General features: G+C 39.5%; 1 protein-coding gene across 1 annotated transcript in view; it reads right to left on the bottom strand.

The window, feature by feature from the left end:
* The window catches only part of nf1a (neurofibromin 1a), a 324748-nt gene that overhangs the window by 262069 nt on the left and 42270 nt on the right, over positions 1 to 20409 (bottom strand). The window contains exons 2-4 of the mRNA XM_072589187.1: positions 12547 to 12690; positions 11101 to 11184; positions 6351 to 6541 (exon numbers count right to left, since the gene is read on the bottom strand). Of these exons, the coding sequence (XP_072445288.1) occupies positions 6351 to 6541; positions 11101 to 11184; positions 12547 to 12690 (419 nt within the window). The remainder of the gene's footprint in view (positions 1 to 6350; positions 6542 to 11100; positions 11185 to 12546; positions 12691 to 20409) is intronic.

Raw genomic sequence — 20409 nt, 5'->3', positions numbered from 1 at the left:
AGTATTTATTTTATTCATAAGGTAACAGATATTTGAGGAAAACGTGAAACCTGATAAAAACAGGTTGACTGTGTAGAATATTAAATTCTCATTCAAGTACAATAGCTCAAATCTAGCAATCCCTCAAGGTTGAAGATTTCACATTAACCAAATGTAGGCATCTAGAGTTTTCTGTCACCAACATGGTCAACACTATCACCATGAGATATCAAATCAACTTAAACCAAAAACTTGCCATCGTGAAAAGTGAAGTCATAAAATGATATCGAAAGGAAACACCCTTGGGTCCAACTCATCCATGCCAACCACACATTCCAATCTAGTCTCATTTGCCAGCATTTGCCCATATCTCTCTTAACCCTTCCTGCTCACATACCCATTAGATGTCTTTTCAAGGTTTCTAATCATACCCACCTCTATCACTTCCTTTGGCAGCTCATTCCATACACGTACCACCCTCTGCATGGAAACAGTTAGGCCTCAGGTCACTTTTTAAATGCTCCCCATCTCACCTTAAACATATGCCCTCTACTTTTGGACACTCCTACCATAGGAAAAAGACACTGGCTATTCGCCCCATCCACGCCCTTCGTGATTTTATAAACCTCTATAAAAAGTCACACCTCAGCTTCCGATACCTCCAAGGTCTTGGTCTATTCAGCCTCTCCCTATAGCTGAATGTGCCACCCCTCCCCAAAAACTCTGGCACACCCTTGTAAATCTTTTCTGCACCCTCAAGTTGTACACTCTTCCCATAGAAGGGCAACCAGAATGGTACACAGTATTCTAGAAGTGGTCTCACCAACATCCTGAACAGCTGCAACATGACATCTCAATTTCGATACTCAACATTTTGACTAATGACGGCAAGCATACGAAATTCTTCACCACCCTCTCTACCTGTGAGAATGTGCATAGGGTATGTGCAGGTAGGGAAAAAAAAAGTTAAGTTTTGAGTTTTGGGAAACAAGAGATTCAGCTGAGCATGACTCAGATCAGATAAGAACTTACAGTTAACAATGGGGTGCTGGAGGCAAGGGTAATGGGTTAACAAGGTGGAAATCTAGATTCATTATATAGAGCCATTTAGCAATATTGGAAGCATTCAGTATGTGAAGTCAGTTAAAAAGGGGAAAAGTATTCACTATGTGAAGCCAGTTATTCACTGTGCAACAGCAAATGGCTTAATCTTTACTATTGATGCTTGCCGATTATCACGGTCGCCCAACCAATGTATATGTTGCCTTACGTGGATGCTCCTCCCTATAAAATGACTATCTTATTTATTAGGAAACTGCTGTTCAAGAGAAGACCGAGCACTCGTGTCTGCGCACACGAGCGATCATTCTCTCTCCCTCCATGGCCCAGAATAAAGATGGAGGAGCTAAAGCCATACTGTGTCTCTGAGCGTTTTGCTTCAACTGAAGGGGAAAACGGGATAACAACATTGGCGTACTTGGCAGGATCCAAACGAATACTTTTGACCATACGGTGTCAGCGGCTGCCCAGAACATCAGTGTCTTGAGATGGATGAGCCCACAAAGCTAAAATTTTAAACTTTGGTCCCTCTAGATATTCCTGTGTGTCGGAAATGGTTCAATCGTACTCTATTCGAACAGTAGTTAGTTGAGTTGAGAGAGACAGTTTCGCAAGCATGGTGACAAAGAGAGGTTAGAGTCCTCTGCACTATATTAAGGGGGTGTGTAATTGAGGTCACCCAATCAATACGTATTTCTGGATTAGTGGTGCTGGAAGAGCACAGCAGTTCAGGCAGCATCCAAGGAGTTTTGAAATCAACGTTTCAGGCAAAAGCCCTACCTCATTTTTACCTCCTTTACAATCAATATGTATGTTGCCTTATCTAGATACTTCTCTCTGCACATGACTATAAAACTCAAAGAAACTGCTGTGCAAGAGAAGACCATGAACTCATGTGCCTGTGCACATAGGCGATTGTTCTCTCTCCCTCCAGGGCCCGGAATAAAGACGAAGGAGCTAAAACTACACTGTCTCTGAGCGTTTTGTCTTGACTGAGGCAGGAACAGGACGACATGCAGAATGCTGAAATTCTGTAGTGGTCTTTCCCTCGTGCGCATTCACATGTTTTTAAGGTTTTGCAATCACTGAATTGTGCTCCTCTCTGTAGCACTCGAAGATGAATCATGCCACTGTGAAACAGACCATGTGTGTTCTTTGATCTCACTTCACCTGACGAAGGTGTTTGTTGTTTCCAATAAAACCCCAAAGGTTTATAAACCTGGTGTTGTGAGGTTTCTGACTTTTTCTATCAGATGTTAAGCTGCTAATCACAGCTGGAAAGAAACTAGAACTAAAGTAAGATATCTCAAAAAGATCCAAAGCAATACCATTTGAATCAGCTCCAATTATTTTGGCTGGTTTTTAAAAAGTCTCCCATATTATTTTGTAGTTTACTTAGTTGCCTTTCAGTTGCAGGTCAGAAATCATAACTGTACTAAGATTCAAACAAGGAAAATCAAGTCAACAAAGACCCAAAATTCTCACCAGAAGTGTCCTGCCCACCACCCTACCTACATGAGCAAAGCAATGATTGTGGACTACAGTATGTAGATAATTAAGCAGAAGCTCAAATAGCCACAATGGTGAAGAACAAAATATGTATTAAGAATGCATAGCAAAAGTGATGTTGCACCCATAAAGTAACCTGCAACAAATGCATATTTTGAGAACTAAAGCGGAAGAACGACATAAAGAATCATTTGAATCATGTCAAGAATCTCAAATGGGACTTCACCCATAAACTGATTTCAAGGAAATGAATGCAAGTAGAGTTCATCAATGTGAAAAATAAACTTCTACTGCACACAGCAGAAATTCAATGCATCAATTTCACTTATCACATGCACAGATTTAGAAGATAGCATCCTTTTGACATTCCATAGAGGTGACAAAGCAGAATGGGAGATAGAAAGAAATATGCTAAAATGAAAAACCTTAGTTACAACAGAAAATGGCGTTAAAGAGAATTCATACACCACATTTCAACTACGAAAAGAACCATTAACCACAAGCATTCATATCATTTTGCAAAGGTAAAGCCTTCGTAAACCAGCAACACCATATCCTACCCTCGCAAAGACAACAACATTTATTAAAACAAACAAGCTTTATAGATGTGAACTGCATGAAACATGATACAAGGATTGTACTCAAAATGCAATCTCATCCACTCGTGAGAATGTATTCAGACATTCCAAGCATCCCACACCTGCTGTAACAAAGCTTAAAATATGTCAAACAGGAAGATGGGAGGTTAAGAGGTCAATGTTTATGCCAGGAGCCTGACCAAACTTGGAGATTTGCATTGTGGAAAGATGCAGGATTGACCCAATACATTACTCAGCTCTGAAATAAAGCAAACTTGACCAGAATTTCAAAACAAAACTCAGGGGACTGTTTAAATGACTGCCAAATGGAGCAGAAATCGTTTTCAGGATAGCTTGCCCAATAATTAAAATGCAACTTTGACTCAAAGACAGTAAGAGATAGATAAAGAAATTTATTTTTCAAAGTCTACGCTTTACTGCTGGTGTTCATTCCTCTGGAGGTAAAATACCACACAAGATTCAGGTGATTATCTCAAAATTGTGCTTCCAAGGCTAATTGCAGCAGTGTAGACAATAAACGCAAATCAGAGGCTTGCTGATTTGTCGTCTATCCATGATCACTAACAGTACAAACTCATTGCTCATTTTACAGCAAACCAAACCTAACACTTAAATTCTTATTATTTATTATCTGCCTATGCCATTGAAACAATGCCACTGACAAGAAAGCATCTACACCAAGCCAATGCAATTCAACACTTTCACTAAGTAATAACAGGGGGAATTGGTTATGCCGTACTTTTAGGTCCACAAAGCTGCATATTCAATAAAGGTTTAGTAATGAGAAAAAAATACACTATCCCATGAGTGATGCCAATAAGATAACTTCTGAGCATAAATCATAAATCAGTCTCATGAGGGCGATAGTTATGATTTCACTGCTTCCCTAACTATTCGCAAACACTTTCATTCAGTTTCAATTGACAAAAGGATACCCCTGAAGAAACAAATTGAAACTGCGTGGGCATTAAAAATTGCAAATTTCTTTGAATGTTATGCCTCCACTAGGAGATAGCAAAATTAAACTATTAAAATGATTTTTAATATTTAATAATCAGTATTACATAAAAAATCAAAGTAACAAAATATAAGCATTATATTATAAATAATAGTTGAAAATCACCAAAAGGATGGAAGATCCTTGGTAAGGCCACATCCTACGTTATAAATTCTACAGATTCACAACCCTTTGAGAGAAATAATTCCTCATTGCTTTTTGCATCTGCAAAGAAATCTAGCAAATTAGTCAAACATGATTTACCCATCATAACCATCCTGACTGTGAAGGATTGCATGTTAACTTTCCAAATGTCCTGGTATTACTTTCTTAATAATGGATTCTAAATTTCCCAACTTCCATTAAAGTGATTGGTCTATAGTTTCCTCATTTCAACTTCCCTCTCTTTTTGAATAAAGGCACTGGCTTAGAGTTTTTCCAATCCACTACAACCTTTCCAACATCCAGGGAAATTTTGTACTTGTATAACTAATGGGTCCACTACCTCTCCTGCCACTTCTATTAAGACCTGAGGACATAGGCTATCAGACTGTGGGGACATGTCTGCCTTCAATCCCAATAGTTTGTTCAATTCCATGGTTCTCCAGCTTCAAAAAATGTTCTGAATTTTAACTGCTATTGACTTCAATTTGATAAATATTTTTGTGACAGTTAAAAAAAAATACAAGTCAGATTTCCCATCTGGCACCGAACATGAACATCAAGGAGGTAAATATAAAGATGATCACAGTGGCCAAAACAATCAAATTTGGCAACAATTTCACTACATTAAAGACAATAATAAAATCATTCACACAACAGAAATTTTAACCCAAGACTTTTGGTTTTTCTTAAGTCGTGGACAACAATAGCAAAGTTTTGGACATTAAAGTGAATCACTAAGTGAGAAGTCACCCTTGGGCCAGAGAATGCATATTGAGCTATGTTTTCACATGATTTGGAGATGCCGGTGTTGGACTGGGGTGTACAAAGTTAAAAATCACAACACCAGGTTATAGTCCAACAGGTTTATTTGGAAGTACTACCTTTTGGAGCGCCACTCCATCAGGTTGTTGACCTGGAGCGCCACTCCGAAAGCTTGTGCTTCCAATTAAACCTGTTGGACTATAACCTGTTGTTGTGTGATTTTTAACTATGTTTTCACAATAATTCTGCAGCAATTACTTGTTTTCTGGTACTTCATTCAACAAACTTTACAACACCTTTGACTACGAAAATGTGCTGCCCTCTGAACCACAGCTGACACTTGTCTATCATTTCATAATACAAAAATCATACAGTACAAAACAAATATTTCATGTCTCACCAGTACTGCTGCCTATCTTTTCACTTGATTTGTTAATCTTGTTTCTTTATCTACATTAAACATAGAATCAAATAACTCAATACAAAGAATCCCAATAAATTTTACAACTCACTAAACTAGAGACAAGCTAAATTCTTGCAGCCCTGTCACTCCACTAAAGATCAACTAACCAGCAAAAATCTAGGATTTTTTCAATTCTTTAATGGGATATTGATGTTACTGGCCAGCATTTGTTGTCCATCTGAGCATTAAAGCACCCATAAATGGCTTACTTGGCAACTTCGAGAGAGCAGTTAACCATTAACTGCACTGCTGTGGGTCTGGAGTCATGCGAGGCAAAAGTGAACTGAATGCACTTTTAATGACAATCACGGATTGTTCCGTGATTACTGAAAATAGCTTTCAATTCCAATTTTATTAATTGAATTTAAATTCCACCAACTGCCACAGTGAGATCTGAACGTAGTTCCCAGTTTATTAGCCCAATACCATGACCACTACCCCGATGTCTCCTCTTGATCAATCCATATTGGTGACTTTTTAATTTCATCATTCCACATACAAAGTGCAACATTTCTCAACTCAACTACCAGAGAAGTTACTCTTTATTATTAAAAGGAGCAATTTTTAACTCTCATCAACATGGCTTCAAGTTTACACACAGCAACAGTCAATCACAGAACTAACGGAAGATGCAGAGCCATTTCTGGCAGAGGTTAGGTAAGATCCCCAGGTTTAAGCTAAGGCAACCACAGCACCAATAATGACTCTAAAGTGAGTTCAGTCAATATAAAAATAAGTTTGTTCATCAGAAATTAACTGCATACGTCATACTTATACAGTAATTATGAGAACCTGAACCTAAGTAGATCACACTGACCTAGTGGAGACTCGACTGAAGACAGCATTGAAATTATTGCAGCTCAAGGAGAAGAGAACTCCAGAAGCAGAATTGCGGAGCTGTGCTACAAGCTGGTTTCCTTCACGGGACATGTGGATGAATTGACAAATTTCCGGGAGTAGCTGTTTTACAAGCATTGTCTCATCAAGCCGCATCGTATCCTTAGGTTGCTATAAACCAATGGGAGATCAACAGTTAAAAGCCAATGAATATCACAAATGTACATGTTGTGAATCTGTTCATAATTAGGAACAATATGGTGTTCTTGGGAGTGAGACATGAAGCCAGCTAAATTGTATTATTAAACAAACAGCCCAATACTAGAAAGGTGCCGAGAGATTTAATACCAATTAACACATCTCTGGGGCAGGTGGGACTTGAACCCAAACCTTCCAACCTGGAGGTAGAGACACCAACCAGTACATCAGAAGACCCTATGGCTCAAATAAATGCTGCCTTTGTGAACCAATCAATCCAAATAGTTTTCAGTTTATTAACATTTAAGAGCTCAGGTTTTAATATGTTTGTTTCATTTCCCCTTGCTTTCACCCATTAAACTAAAACAGGGATACAACATACTGCAAAACAAAATCTAAAATTAAAACCATTATATACTGACAGGTTTTGGAACAGGAATACAAAACAATTGATAAATGCTTTCACCTTCCTTGACAGCACCAATTTCTAATTAACCAAAAATTTAACTAGATGGCAAAGCCAAATGAAGTTTGATATTTTGCCAAGAAAGAAAGGGCCACAATATTTTTCTTGTTGGGTCTTGGTACTGCACTGACACGGCACTACTAATCCTTTTCCGTTTAAAAATCTTAATGACATAAAATTGCAATGTGTTTTGTGCAGTCAGGTAGGATCAGGATAAGAGTATGCACCTTCATGTGTTCAAATTTGGCTTTGCTGATCATATGTCCAGTTACAAAGGAAGTGAAACACTTTAATAACAAAAAGCCTTCAAGACACACAATAGTTCTCCAATCTCAAAATTCTCATGCTCAGAATCTCTGAATAACCTTACTCCTCACCTCTTACCACCTCTAACCTTAAAACACTAACCCAAATTCTCCACTGCTTTTCGGTACCCAATCCAGTACACCACCAGAGGCATCAGTGCCTATATCCTACTCTGAAGTCAACTACTTCAAATTTAGTTCCCTTTAATATTTTACTACTTTAAAAGGGTACTTACATAAATGCAACATATTGTGCAGAGTTGCAAGAGCAAAAGATTTTCAGCACCCAAGAGTCAAATAAAACGACGACTTATTTTGTTTGCATTCTACGGCTCTTGGATAACATCTAAGACATTATGACACCCAAACAAAAATTAGTGAGCTAACTGAAAAAAAATTACTTTGTTCTCTTTTCACATAGGACAGCAGTAGGCCATTCAGCCAGATCACTGATGATCTGTGGCCTAACTCAATATACCTGACACTGGCCCATACCCCTTTGTACCTCTGCTCAACAAAAAATTACTTATCTCAGATTCAAAATTAACAAATGATCCAGTGTCCACTGCCATTTGTGACAGAGCTCCAAACAGCTACCACCATGTGTAGAACTACTTCCCAACATGCCTCCTGAAAAGGCTTGCACTAATTCTCAGACTTCTAGAATCCCAAATTAGGTATAGTTTATCTTTATCTACCCCGTCTTTTCCTGTTAAAATCTTGAAGTCTTCAATCAGACAACCCCTTAATCATCTAAATTCTACAGAAATCAGACCTAATTTGTATACTCTCTCCTCATAATTTAATCCCTGAAGTCCAGGTATCATGCTTGCAAACCTACGTTGTACTCCCTCAAAGACAAATAGATCCTTTTTCAGGAGTGATACCTAATTAACTGATCACAGTACTCCAAGTGGAGTCTAACAAAGTTTTGTGTAACTGCAGCCCAAATTCTGCATCCTAGTACTCTAGTCCCCTAGATACGAAAGCCAGTATTCCATTAGCTTTCTTGATTATTTTCTGCACCAGCTCATGACATTTTAAAGATCTGTGCACCTGAAACCCCAAGTCTCTTTGGACATTCATTGTGTTTAACTTTATACCACCTATAAAGAATCCCAATTTATCCTTTTTCAGTCCAAAGCAGATAACCTCACACTTGCTTATATTGAACGCCATCTGCCAGAGTTTTGTCCTATCACTTAGCATAAAATTATGCAGGGATAATGACAGGCTATCAATTACACAGTTTATAATGTTGCCTAAAATCAGGCATGGACGACATTTAAGTCATTATGCTAGTGCTACCACATATTGTAGACAAGGACAGTTCAGCAGAGCAGTATGTCGTCAATTCGCCCTCGGTAATTGATCATTTGGCAAATGCCAAATGCCAAATTTTCATCTGTGCCATTTATTTAGATTGGGCCCCAAAGGATTTACTGACATCTTTCTTGGGGAAAAAAATTGGTCAAAAGATATTTATCCTTAAAATTGATATTCAACTTCACTCTAAAACTAATAGTGAAAGTCTGCACCTTTTATGAGGTATTTGGAGATTGTTAGCCAGTTCAGTTAAAAACTCTTTCAAAGCATCCATGTCATCCAATCAACCTCAGAACAAGTGAAAAAAACCAAAGAACTGAAAATCAATCAAAAACAGAAAAACTCAGCAAGTCTGGCAGCACCTGTGGAGAGAAAGCAGACTTAACACTCAAGGTCAAGTGACCCTTCTTCAGAACAGATAATAGCTAGGAAAAGATTGGTATATATACTGAAGATGGTGCTGGGGAAGCAGGGAGGGAAATATAAATAAATAATAGGTGGATTGGAGCCCAGAGAGCACAGTTGGGCAGACAAAGCAATGGGTTAAAAAGTCAGCCTTGGGGAATCCTTCCTCGACATTCGCTTCCAGGATAAGCTCGCCACCGATATCCACTACAAACCTACTCACTCCCACACAGTCACCAGGACTGTACATCCTCAAACCCTGCTTCCTGGAAAGACTCCATCCATTATCCCAGTTTCTCCATCTCCATCACAATTGTTCTTATGATGCCAACTATGACATGGGGGGCCTCCAGATGTCCACCTTCAATCAATAATTCACCACCAATATGGATTATAAGGGCCCTCAGCTCCGTCTGACCTATGTCCTACACTTCAGCACTCAACCCTTCTCTTCCCTCCCCTAACAGCTTCAGGGTGCACCGCACTCCCACTTATCATCCCATCAGCATCCACATCCAAAGGATTATTAGTTATCATTTCCACCATCTCCAAGGAGGATGCCACCACCAGTCACACACTCCCCTCCTTGATCAGCCTTCCGCAGGGACCATTCGCTCCAAGACACCTTGTTTACTCATCCTCACTCCTAAAATCTTCCCAATCCCCACTCTCCGCTGCAACTGCAACACCTTCGCATTTACTTACTCACTCCTCACTATCCAAGGACCCAGATACACGTTCCAGATGACTTGCACTTCACGCAAGTTTGTCCACTATAACTGGTACTCATAATGTGGTCTGCTCTACGTTTTGGAGATGAAATGCCGACTGGGCAACTGCTTTGTGGAACACCAACATGACCCTGAGTTTATGGTTGCTTGCCACTTTAACACACCACTAGTGTTCTCTGGCCAACATCTATCACAGGCTTGCTGCACTCCTCCAGTGAGAAGAACAGAATCTCATTTTCCACTTGGGAACCCAGCAGCCTTCACAGCTTACTATCGAGTTCAATAATTTTATAACCTGAGCACCTTCTTTCATATCCTTACCCCAACTCCGCCACATGAGCTGGTACCTCAACTAACCCCTTGTTGGGTACTAACTGACCCCCATCAGCAGCTCGATTCTCTCAGGCTGACCTTAATCCATTCCTTTGTTGGCCAAACTGTTTTGTTCCCTCTCTAGTCTCCATTTGCACCTATTGATATTCCTTCATCCTGCGCCCACCAGATCTTCAGCATATGTACCAACCTTTTCTTAGCTACAATCAGTTCTAAAGAATCATTATATGATCCAAAATATGAACTCTGCTTTCTCTGCATCAATGCTGCCAAGCCTGCTGAATTTTTTCAGCAATGTCAGAACAGAAATGCATTTAAGCAAAAAACATATGCTCCTTCTTGGTGTACTAAGCTAATAAGGAGTAAAATTAAGCTGGCCTTTTCCAAAAAAGAAACTGCAGGCATTGTGAGGAGACAATTAGATTAAAAATGGCTTCATAATATTTGCAAGGAAACAATACAAAACATCGAATGTGCAAATGTGTCCTATAAGAGGCAAATCAAAAATTGGAATCTAAATTAAGCTTCATTAATGCTGTTACTTTTAATCATTCTCTTGCTTATCCAAGTACTCTATGCTTAAATTTGATGACAGCAGCAGACAGACTGAGACATTCTGACCCCCCACAGAACTCTCAATGCTAGTCATAAGCTGTCTCATTATAAATGCACAGGGTAGACTCACTTGTCCTGACCAGTATTTATTCTCTCCAATTAGCTAGAGTTTCCTTGGATCATCCAAATAGGACTCTGAAATGATTTGCTCTCTTCTCTATCATCTGCCAACATTATTTAAGCTAATATATCAGACAAAAGACCATCATGATGACCACATTTTCCAAACCTTAATTGACTTTGTAATGAAGTTTCACTGCAATTCACAACTTATAAAGAAGTCTATCCATAAAATAAATTATTGCCTTGTTTTAGATACCCATAATCAAACGTAGAGTACTTGTTACTTACTCCAGCAAGACACTTCTCCAATGTATCCAATATGATTAGTTGTGAAAGGTACAGGTTCCTCTCAGCTTCTGCTCCAAATATTCGCTAAGTGAACAAAGCACAATATTAAAAACTTCCCTACACAGTATCGTATAAGATCAAGAAGTGGTCCCGTAAGGATTCTGAAAAACAGCCAAATCAGAAATGTTTTTGCTCATCTATGAACCAGCATGGTTTCCCAATTGCTTAGATGCGTTTTGTACATTGCAAGGAATGTTCAATGCTTATCAAGATTATTACTGAGCCACCACAAACAGTAGCAGTTACTAATGGCAATTCTTCACACTTACAAATCATTCTTCATTGTGTTGACAAGAACGTATAAAAATATCTTGGTACAGTGTCTGTTCCATTAAGAAAATCAACTGATGGAAATAATTGTTTTTCAGATCATGGACAAATGATTTTTAACAATCACACAGAGAACAACATTACAAGATCATTGGTTTGAACAAATCAAACTGAATGAATGATTTCAATTAATTATGGACAATGTTTGCAAAGGCTTCACAACTGTTTATACTAGAAGTGATGAGATTAAGGGACAAGAAGCTGAGGGGGAGAAAAATAAATCACCAAATGAGGTTTGGAATCTAAACCACCTTGAAATAAATATATTCATTACATGAAAGCACAACAGCTTTCATTGCCTCACTGTTGAACAAGTCAATAATCTTTGTACCCTGTGCACCATAATAGCTGAAGCTGAACAGATAATGAAAGGAACTGATTAAATGATTCTATTAGTCTGTAGGAACCCAACAACAGACTTCAACTGTAAAAACTAAAGAACACAAGTAATTTTGGCATAATTTTCCCAAGAGCTGAAAGGGACCAAGTTACACGGAAAATGCCCACCGGCAAGCTGCAATGTAGGTTTCAAGAGTTTACACTCTACTATCAGTTATCATGATTAGCTTTTCCCTAATGGCAAACTGCCAATTTGAGCCATTGCCTCTCTTTGCCAAATGTAGGAGTGAGCAAAGGTGATATTTCGGCATCCCTATTAAGTTTATTTTTCTTAGAGGGAGTAAAGAGGACAGTGAAAATAAGATTCAATGCTTTAATCTGTTGTCTCAATTCTTCAACAGGGAAAAATGGTTCAGTTTCTCAAAGTCCCGCTAACCATAACCTGTCTTTTAAAATGTGTGCTATAGTTCCACAAAAATCAGAGTTCCTCAAATATTTTATGTAATACCTATGGTCAACACCCTCAGTTCAAAATGTCAACTGGCACAATGGCCAACTAAAATCAAAACATCAGAGTATCATAAAGCCAAACAATTTCTAATCACTGACAATATCCCATGTCAATCATTCAATCTCTTACAAAAGTAAAAACAAAACCTCATTTTGGGAGTGGGGTGTGGTAACCACAAGTTAATTACACAACAAATCAAAACTTACCATATTATTTACATTTTTCAAGATAGCAGTGAGACCACTGATGACCAAGGAAAACTTGTATTTGGAAATATTGATGAGACATTCCTTGTTGTGTTCGGTGCTAACTTTGGAGTGTGTGTTCTGCTGCCCACCTTTAATTGGAAGCTGAAGAAATAAAATGGCAAATATAAACATCATTTCGTTGTAGATGCCCCAGCCAGTAGAATGGATTTAAAAGCTTTGCATGCACTTGGATCAAGGATATAATTCTTCAACATACAGATTAAGGATAGATAATTACATGATCAAGCAGTTTTAACAACGTTAATATTTCCCAAATAAAAAGTCAGATCTTGTGATTTTCTGGATATTCAGCACTTGATGGCACATTCCAAAAACATGCTGATATCACCAGTACCAGAGGTGTAAACTTTATCAAAATTTCACTACAGCAGAGGATAGATTCATCAGGCTCACCCAAAAGCTCAACAAACTCATGCCTACGTTTTTAATTAAAGGTCACATTTTCCTGAGAAGTTGGCTAATCTCAGGGTTGCATAATGTGGGCCAGAAGATCAGTCAGGCTAAGGATCCCTGCTCATCTCCAGTTTTGAAGTGCTCAGTTCTTTGGATCAAAGTCTGAGTTGTGCTTAGCGACAAACACAAAGGTGGCCATGGCACCTTTCTAGACTTTTATCTAGAGCAAACTCATCCTGCATGATGATGAGGTCACCAAAGACTAACTCAATGGCCACCAATGACAAACAAAATTGTTGGAGTAACTACTGAGCTTTTCTGGCCTAGTCTATTTACCAAGGGTTTGATAAATCTAATATTGCCTAATCTGAACGCCAATGTTGGTGCAGCACCTGTTTCCATTACTGACCCTGCTGCTGCTGAAGAGGAAAGATACAGGAGGAGTCGGAGTTGGACAAAAACATTGGTTTCAGGTTTTTTGATTAAACTTTTTCCCCGGGTACAACAGAGTGTTACAAGGGGACATAAATTTAAGGTGAAGGGTGGAAGGTATAGGGGAGATGTCAGGGGTGGGTTCTTTACCCAGAGAGTGGTGGGGGCATGGAATGCGCTGCCCGTGGGAGTGGTAGAGTCAGAATCATTGGCGACCTTTAAGCGGCATTTGGATAGGTACATGGATGGGTGCTTAATCTAGGTTAGAAGTTCGGCACAACATCGTGGGCCGAAGGGCCTGTTCTGTGCTGTATTGTTCTATGTTCTATGTAACATGCAAGTTATAATTTTTTTTTAAAACTGATCATACAAAAACATGTGGCCTTTAAGTGACATCTGCCCCATACGCCATTAAATAGCAATCTCATTAACAGGTTTTCACAACTATGCATTTGGAATGAAATGAAGATTCATCAGGTCTAAATATCTCATCATTCGGAGGCCAAATTGGCCTTTGCTTTCATTGGTTCACAAGTTGTCCATTTTACACAAGGTCACTGCTACTTACGAGCCAAAACCAAGTATGTCAGACATCGCTACACAGACAAGCATATTGGGTTCGCAGATTTGTAATGTGAAGCACATGGAGGCAGCTACTCAGCTTCAAATAAGGATTACCACCAACTACAAAACAAATCAGTTAGGACTCTTGTGATGCAGTAGTTGTATTTCTATCTCAACTCCTATATATTCCAGAGGTGTGTCATAACACATCTGAACAAGTCAATTACAATAAAATCTTGACCTACTATCCAGTGATTTAGGATGCTGAAGCAAAAGAAAAATTAATTATGGGGAACAAGTTTTTCCATCAGTACATTTTCTATCCCTCACTGCAGAGATCTCAACCTTCCCTTTGAAGGCACCTCAAATTTAGCATACACTTAGGTGTTCAATGGCACATCTATTGAGGGGCAAGGCTATACCTCAGAAAGATGGCAGAGGGGCAAAAAGACAGTGAAAATAACATATTAAAATACTTGCACCTGCATATTCATCTTCTCCCCACCTCGGTCAAAAAGACATGGCAACTGTTTAACAGGTGGCTGAAGAACCCTTAATGTCATCTGATCAAAAGGTTTTAGTTTTCTTGGTTATGGGCACTAATTAGTTATTTTCCTCAACTTGCATTTGTCAAACCTCCTCCAGTGTCCTGGGTGGGTTACTCTTCGGAGAGTCGGTATGGACTTGTTGGACCAAATGGCTTGTTTCCATATTGTTGGGAAGCTAATCTAATCCTTCCTATAATGCAGTGACCAGAACTTTACACAATACTCAAAGTGCGGCTACACCACAATTTTGTACAGCTGCAGCATGACCTCTTAGCTCCGAAACTCAATCCCTCTACCAATAAAAAGCTAACACACCGTATGCTTTCTTAACAACTCTCTCAACCTGAGTGGCAACTTTCAGGGATCTATGTACATGGACACAGATCTATCATCTACACTACCAAGAATCTTACAATTAGCTCAGTACTCCGCATTCCTGTTGCTCCTTCTAGTTCTCAAACCTTGTCATTTCATAACACATAACAATACAAGACAGATTGTCATATTTAGAAAACCTGCACAAGGCAGAGACAAACGGATTTACAATCTACACGCACAGCTAACCCATAGGCACAATATATATAACCTTGACTTGATCACAGGCATACTTCCACTCCAATGCCAAAACCCCAATACCCACAAACGGAGCAGCATCAGGACATTTAAATGAACCACAACACACTGTAGCACCTAGAAGCTACGAGAAGCTGAGGACAAACACGTATACAACGTATTCTAGAACTGGTACCCGATAAGCACAGTCCGTTGATTCCTGCACAACAGACTGAACCAGGATGACAATACACCCAGAGACTCTAGCCACCTTGCCATAAAAGACATCTCAGACAACAACCAGATTACTCCAGCCCCTTGGCATCATGGTAGCCCACAAACCTACCACCACACAGACAGGTCCTGATGAATTTACTGGACCCCATACCAACAACCAGCAGAACAAACGTCTTTTACAAAATACCCTGCAAGGACTGCAACAAACATTATACTGGACAAATGGGCAGGAAACTAGCCAGCAGGCACCAAAAAACCACCGAAAGACATGACCAACTAACACTAGTATCCATACACATAGACAAAGAGGACACCAGTTTGACTGTGACAATACATCCATCCTGGCTCAGGCTAAACTAAGACATGCATGGGAATTCCTAGAGGTGTGACATTCAAACCAGAACTCCATAAACAAACATATCGATTTGGACCCCATTTACCAACCTCTCAGAAACAGTACAGAATATCATATCACCCACCACAACAAACATTAACAAACAACAAGCAGGACAGAACACCAACTCTTCACCGGAGGCTCATTGATGATGTGACCGAGCATGGTGACGAAATGTCTGAGAACAAAACTGAGAGCAAGCAAATTTACAACCTGATGGTATAATATTGTACAGGCCCCATATAGCCACATAGCCAATAAACAACTCCGAAGTCCATATACTGTTGAAATATTAGGAATACTGCAGAGTTACGCACAAAATCTCTCAAACGTGAGCAAGAAAATTGATTTTCATTGTGATTTTGACTAAGTAATACATTTTGGTTACAACATCACAACACAAAATAGCTTATCAACTGCAAAATATCACCAAGAACCACATTGTAATGTGAAGTTTTAAAACAAATGAATTCATCTAAGTTTTCTAATCTATTAATGCAAAAATACTTATAAAGCAATACATTAACATTTCCTTTTAAAAATCCTAGAATAAAATGCAGAATATTGAACTCATTTACCATCTACTCATTTGACAGCAGAGTACTGAAGCAAATCCAATGCAGCTCTGACCTCAATATAATAGATTCTATTCTGCATTGTGACTCTCTTCAGAGATATTTCCAGGCCAGATTTCAACAAGCTTTTCAAAGGAATATAGGAGACTCGTGCACATAGCATACAACTTGTTAAAAAGTGCTGCGAACTAAACAGTGAACACATTGTTTCACTTGCTTACAGTGAATTTCTTATAGTTTATAGCCCAACCATGCCACTTGTGTGGAGAAAGCCAGAAACAAATGTGTATAGTGCTAAGGATTGGACTACAGAAGACCATAAAAATGAAACTAGCTTGGCAAGTTCCATTTCAAAATTGAAATGGAAAGGCAGATAAAGATTGGCCCTTTGATGAATTAATGCAATGACAGTCATTCCTAAAACGTAAAGGACTCACTACTGTAAAATGACTGAATCTGTTCCTTGAGAGGTGGCTATAAATTTATGGAGTTTTCTTCCAAGGCTGACTCCCAATATTTTCCTTGTCGAAGTAAAAGACCTTGTATTTTCTAACTTCTCCACACTCTCCACCTACATCTCTAGGATTACATACAGACAATCTGTATGTAAGGTGGTAGAAATGTCATGCAGGAAATACATGAAAGAAGGGATAACGCAGAGGAAGAGGGCCTGTTATGCACATTTCCACTCCCCAGCAAAGACAAAGGCAGTGTCATTTACATGGAATTGATCAATCAGGTTAGAAGCCAGCTCATCCAACAGATCAGTGAATTTACCATGAAAATATTTGTATCGACAACATATGGATTAAAAGGTTCCAGATTTGATGCCGATCCACGCACTATCTGCAAATTTGAATGAACTAAGTAGTTTCAGTATTTCTGGTTTAAGGAAGAAGGGATAAAAAGTTAATTAACCCGATGGTGGTCCATCAGTAATATCTACATACATGGAGGGGATCTCATCGACACTGGCCGTAGAATTGCCTGCCTGTACTAGTTAAATAATGGCTGCTTGTGGGCAATCAGTTCCATGCTTAACTTTCTGCCTTGGTACTTCTCTCTGTTGACCATATTTCTTGTCATCCATCTCTACTGTTGGTGAAAGTCTGTTCTTGAATTTGTGCTGAAAGTGGCTCTCACATTTAGTATGCTGATGGTTGCACAAAAGCAGCGTTTCAGGATATAGTGGTACTGTAGGTCTCACAAGATAAGGAGCAGTTTCTCAGAAAACAGAGTCCTGTCGCTAAAAGGTAACACAAACGATGGAATCCATTTAGCCCATTAACCCAAATCTGATTGAAGTTTGACAAGGATTTCATCCATTATGTTGCTCCCCAGGCCTCAGATTTATTGAGGAAATTGCTTTTTTTTTTAAAAAGAGTTTCCAGATGTGAGGAAGAACCTTCACCCAAAATGCTAACTAACTCAGTCTTCTGAGTTATTTGACGATCATGGACTTTGTGGGCATTTTTTACAACATGCTCTAATGCTATTTGCAGAGACATACAGGATACAGTCCATTGCTCACAACGACAATCCACAAGCTTGTTGAAACCAATCTCTGCTGCATCTCAGTTAACACTTTATAATAACTATTCAATCCACATACTACTCACTTTCCATCTCAGCAGCCCATTTGGAGTGATGTACTTAGCAAGATCCTTGCGATCCAGAAATGGGAAACTAACAAGCTCCTTTTGACAAGCTGACCTTTCAAATGGTAGGGTGAAAATTATCTTCATGGGAGCGGTCTTTGCTAAGCTGGGTTCAGGCCTATGCCCCTAAGCAACAAAACCCACTGGGATCTCAGGCCAAAACCTTTATGCACTTATGGACAGACTCAAATAATGTTGCAAATTTCCAAGGAAAGTCCCACTACAGACTAAATGGTAGACTAGTCACTGTAAACTTTGTAAATGAAGAGGCCATAACTTGGCTCCAAGGATCGACATTCACAACAAAAAAAGGAATGTTGACAGAAAATAACCTGACAATACAGCATTCTGAAGCAGAGATTACTGAAGACAGTATTTGTTTACAGGTATCCCCATTTTTATTACGCTCACCGCTATGCCACTGCTGTGCAGGCATACCATAGTAAGACTATGAACTATGAGCACAATATGTAGGACAGTTCTCATGATTATCAGCCAGAGAATTGAAATGTAAGCCATAATCTTTATCTTTTAGAAAGTGCACAATACAAGAACAATCATTGCAAAGTGTCTCTCAAGTCCAAGCAAAGTGCACCAAAGTCCTTCTTGTGACCCTAAGTTCATGGCTTCATATCACAAAAATCCCAGGTTAGCATGGTGACACATCACTCACATGCCCCGTGTTAACGTTCTCAATGATAGAATAATTGCTCAAGAGGTTAGACCATGTGAGGTGGGGCGGAAAATGTGTCAATGTGTAATCTGGCAAGTAGGCAAATAGCATGATATATCTAAGTGACACGATGCAGGTAAGACAGAGCAGCAAAGATCCTTACAGAACTTTAATGCCAACAGTACAATAGCAGAATAAGATTCCATTACTGAAGCCAGCTGTGGCTGACAGTGGAACCGAGTGAGCGTAGACAAAGCAACCCTGAATGAAGCAAGAATGTGTGGTCAAGTATATCAAAGGCTGCCAAAGAGTTCAAGTAGGAATGCAAGACTAATAAACCTCAGTTACAATGTAATTCATGACTTTAATAAAGGTTGAAGTGTTGAGTGCAGTGTAGAACTTGAGCTTTTAAGAGACATGGGCACAGATCAAGGATTACGGAAATAATAGCTTGATTAGAGATTGTGTTTCCCTCGAATTCCAGGAGCAGCAGTTACCGTTTTATATCAGTTTCATTGTTTCGGGACTTTGGAGACAAAAACGTCAAAACAACGGCTCGTGCAGCGGGGGGGGGGGGGGGGGGGGGGGGGGGGGAGAGGAGGGAGAAACCCGCACTGCTAACTGGCACACCAGTGAACCTGCGCAGTTACTGCCTTTGCTGTTGACTTCCTGTATCATTGGACATCAGAGTGCATCTGGGAATATTAACAAATAGTGAAATTCATAACTGATCTTGGAAGAACCTGTTTGGAAGAGGTCACAGCACAGAGATAGATAAGTGAATAAAACATTTTAAGTGTGGCGTTGGGGCCTTGCTATAAGTCTGCAATAGTGAATAGAGTGGGTCCTTCCTCGATTATATGTTTTATTGAGATATTTCTCTTGATTAAACTTACAAACAGAAGCCATAAGTATCAAGTGAGCCAGGAGCATTGTTTTGTAGAGCAATAAGACAGGGCTACTTTCTGGGTCTGTAGTTTGGACAAAGCAAAAAATGGCCCTTAGGACAGCGATATACTCTTCTATGCAGATGTGGGAGTTTAGGGAGAGTTTACCTGTTACTGAGGATTATATATGCAATAAATGCCATTGTTTGTGAATCCTATCAGATCGAATGGATTAGTTGGAGAGACAGTGAGAAGGCAATGAGGAATTTACAAGAGCTAGGGGCTGTAATGGATGGCAGTTACAGAAAAGGGAGAAGAGTAGCAGATACAGTCACATAGATTGGTTAACTCCAGGAAAGGTAAGAGGTAGTGCAGGAGTCTTCTGTGGCTATCCCCAATTCAAACAAGTGTACTGTTTTGGAAATTGTAGGGGGTGATGGATACTCAGGGAACGTAGCACAACAGCCAAGTTTCGGATTTTAAGACTTGCTTCAATGCAATGAGAGATCGATTGTGTTGGGGACTGTCTAGTCCGAGGTACAGACACAATACTGTGGCTGGCGGCGAAAAATCGGAATGGCGTGTTGCTTCCCTGGTGCCAGGATCAATGATGTCTCAGAGAGGGTGCAGAATGTTCTAAAGGGGAAAGAGGGCACAGCAGGGGGTCATTGTACACATTGGAGCCAATGACATAGGAAGGGAAAAGGTTGAGATTCTGAACGGAGATTACAGTTAGGCAGGATTTTAAAAAGGAGGTCCTCAAGAGTAGGAATATCTGGATTACTCCTGGTACTACAAGCTAGTGAGTGCTGGAATAGGAGGAGAGAGCAGATGAATGCATGGTTGAGGATCTGGTGTATGGGAGACGGATTCACATTTTTAGATGA

Source organism: Chiloscyllium punctatum, chromosome 19, assembly GCF_047496795.1.
Source record: "Chiloscyllium punctatum isolate Juve2018m chromosome 19, sChiPun1.3, whole genome shotgun sequence".
Classification (NCBI taxonomy): domain Eukaryota; kingdom Metazoa; phylum Chordata; class Chondrichthyes; order Orectolobiformes; family Hemiscylliidae; genus Chiloscyllium; species Chiloscyllium punctatum.
Note: the sequence above shows the minus strand (reverse complement) of the source record. Positions and strands in the feature narration are given on the sequence as shown.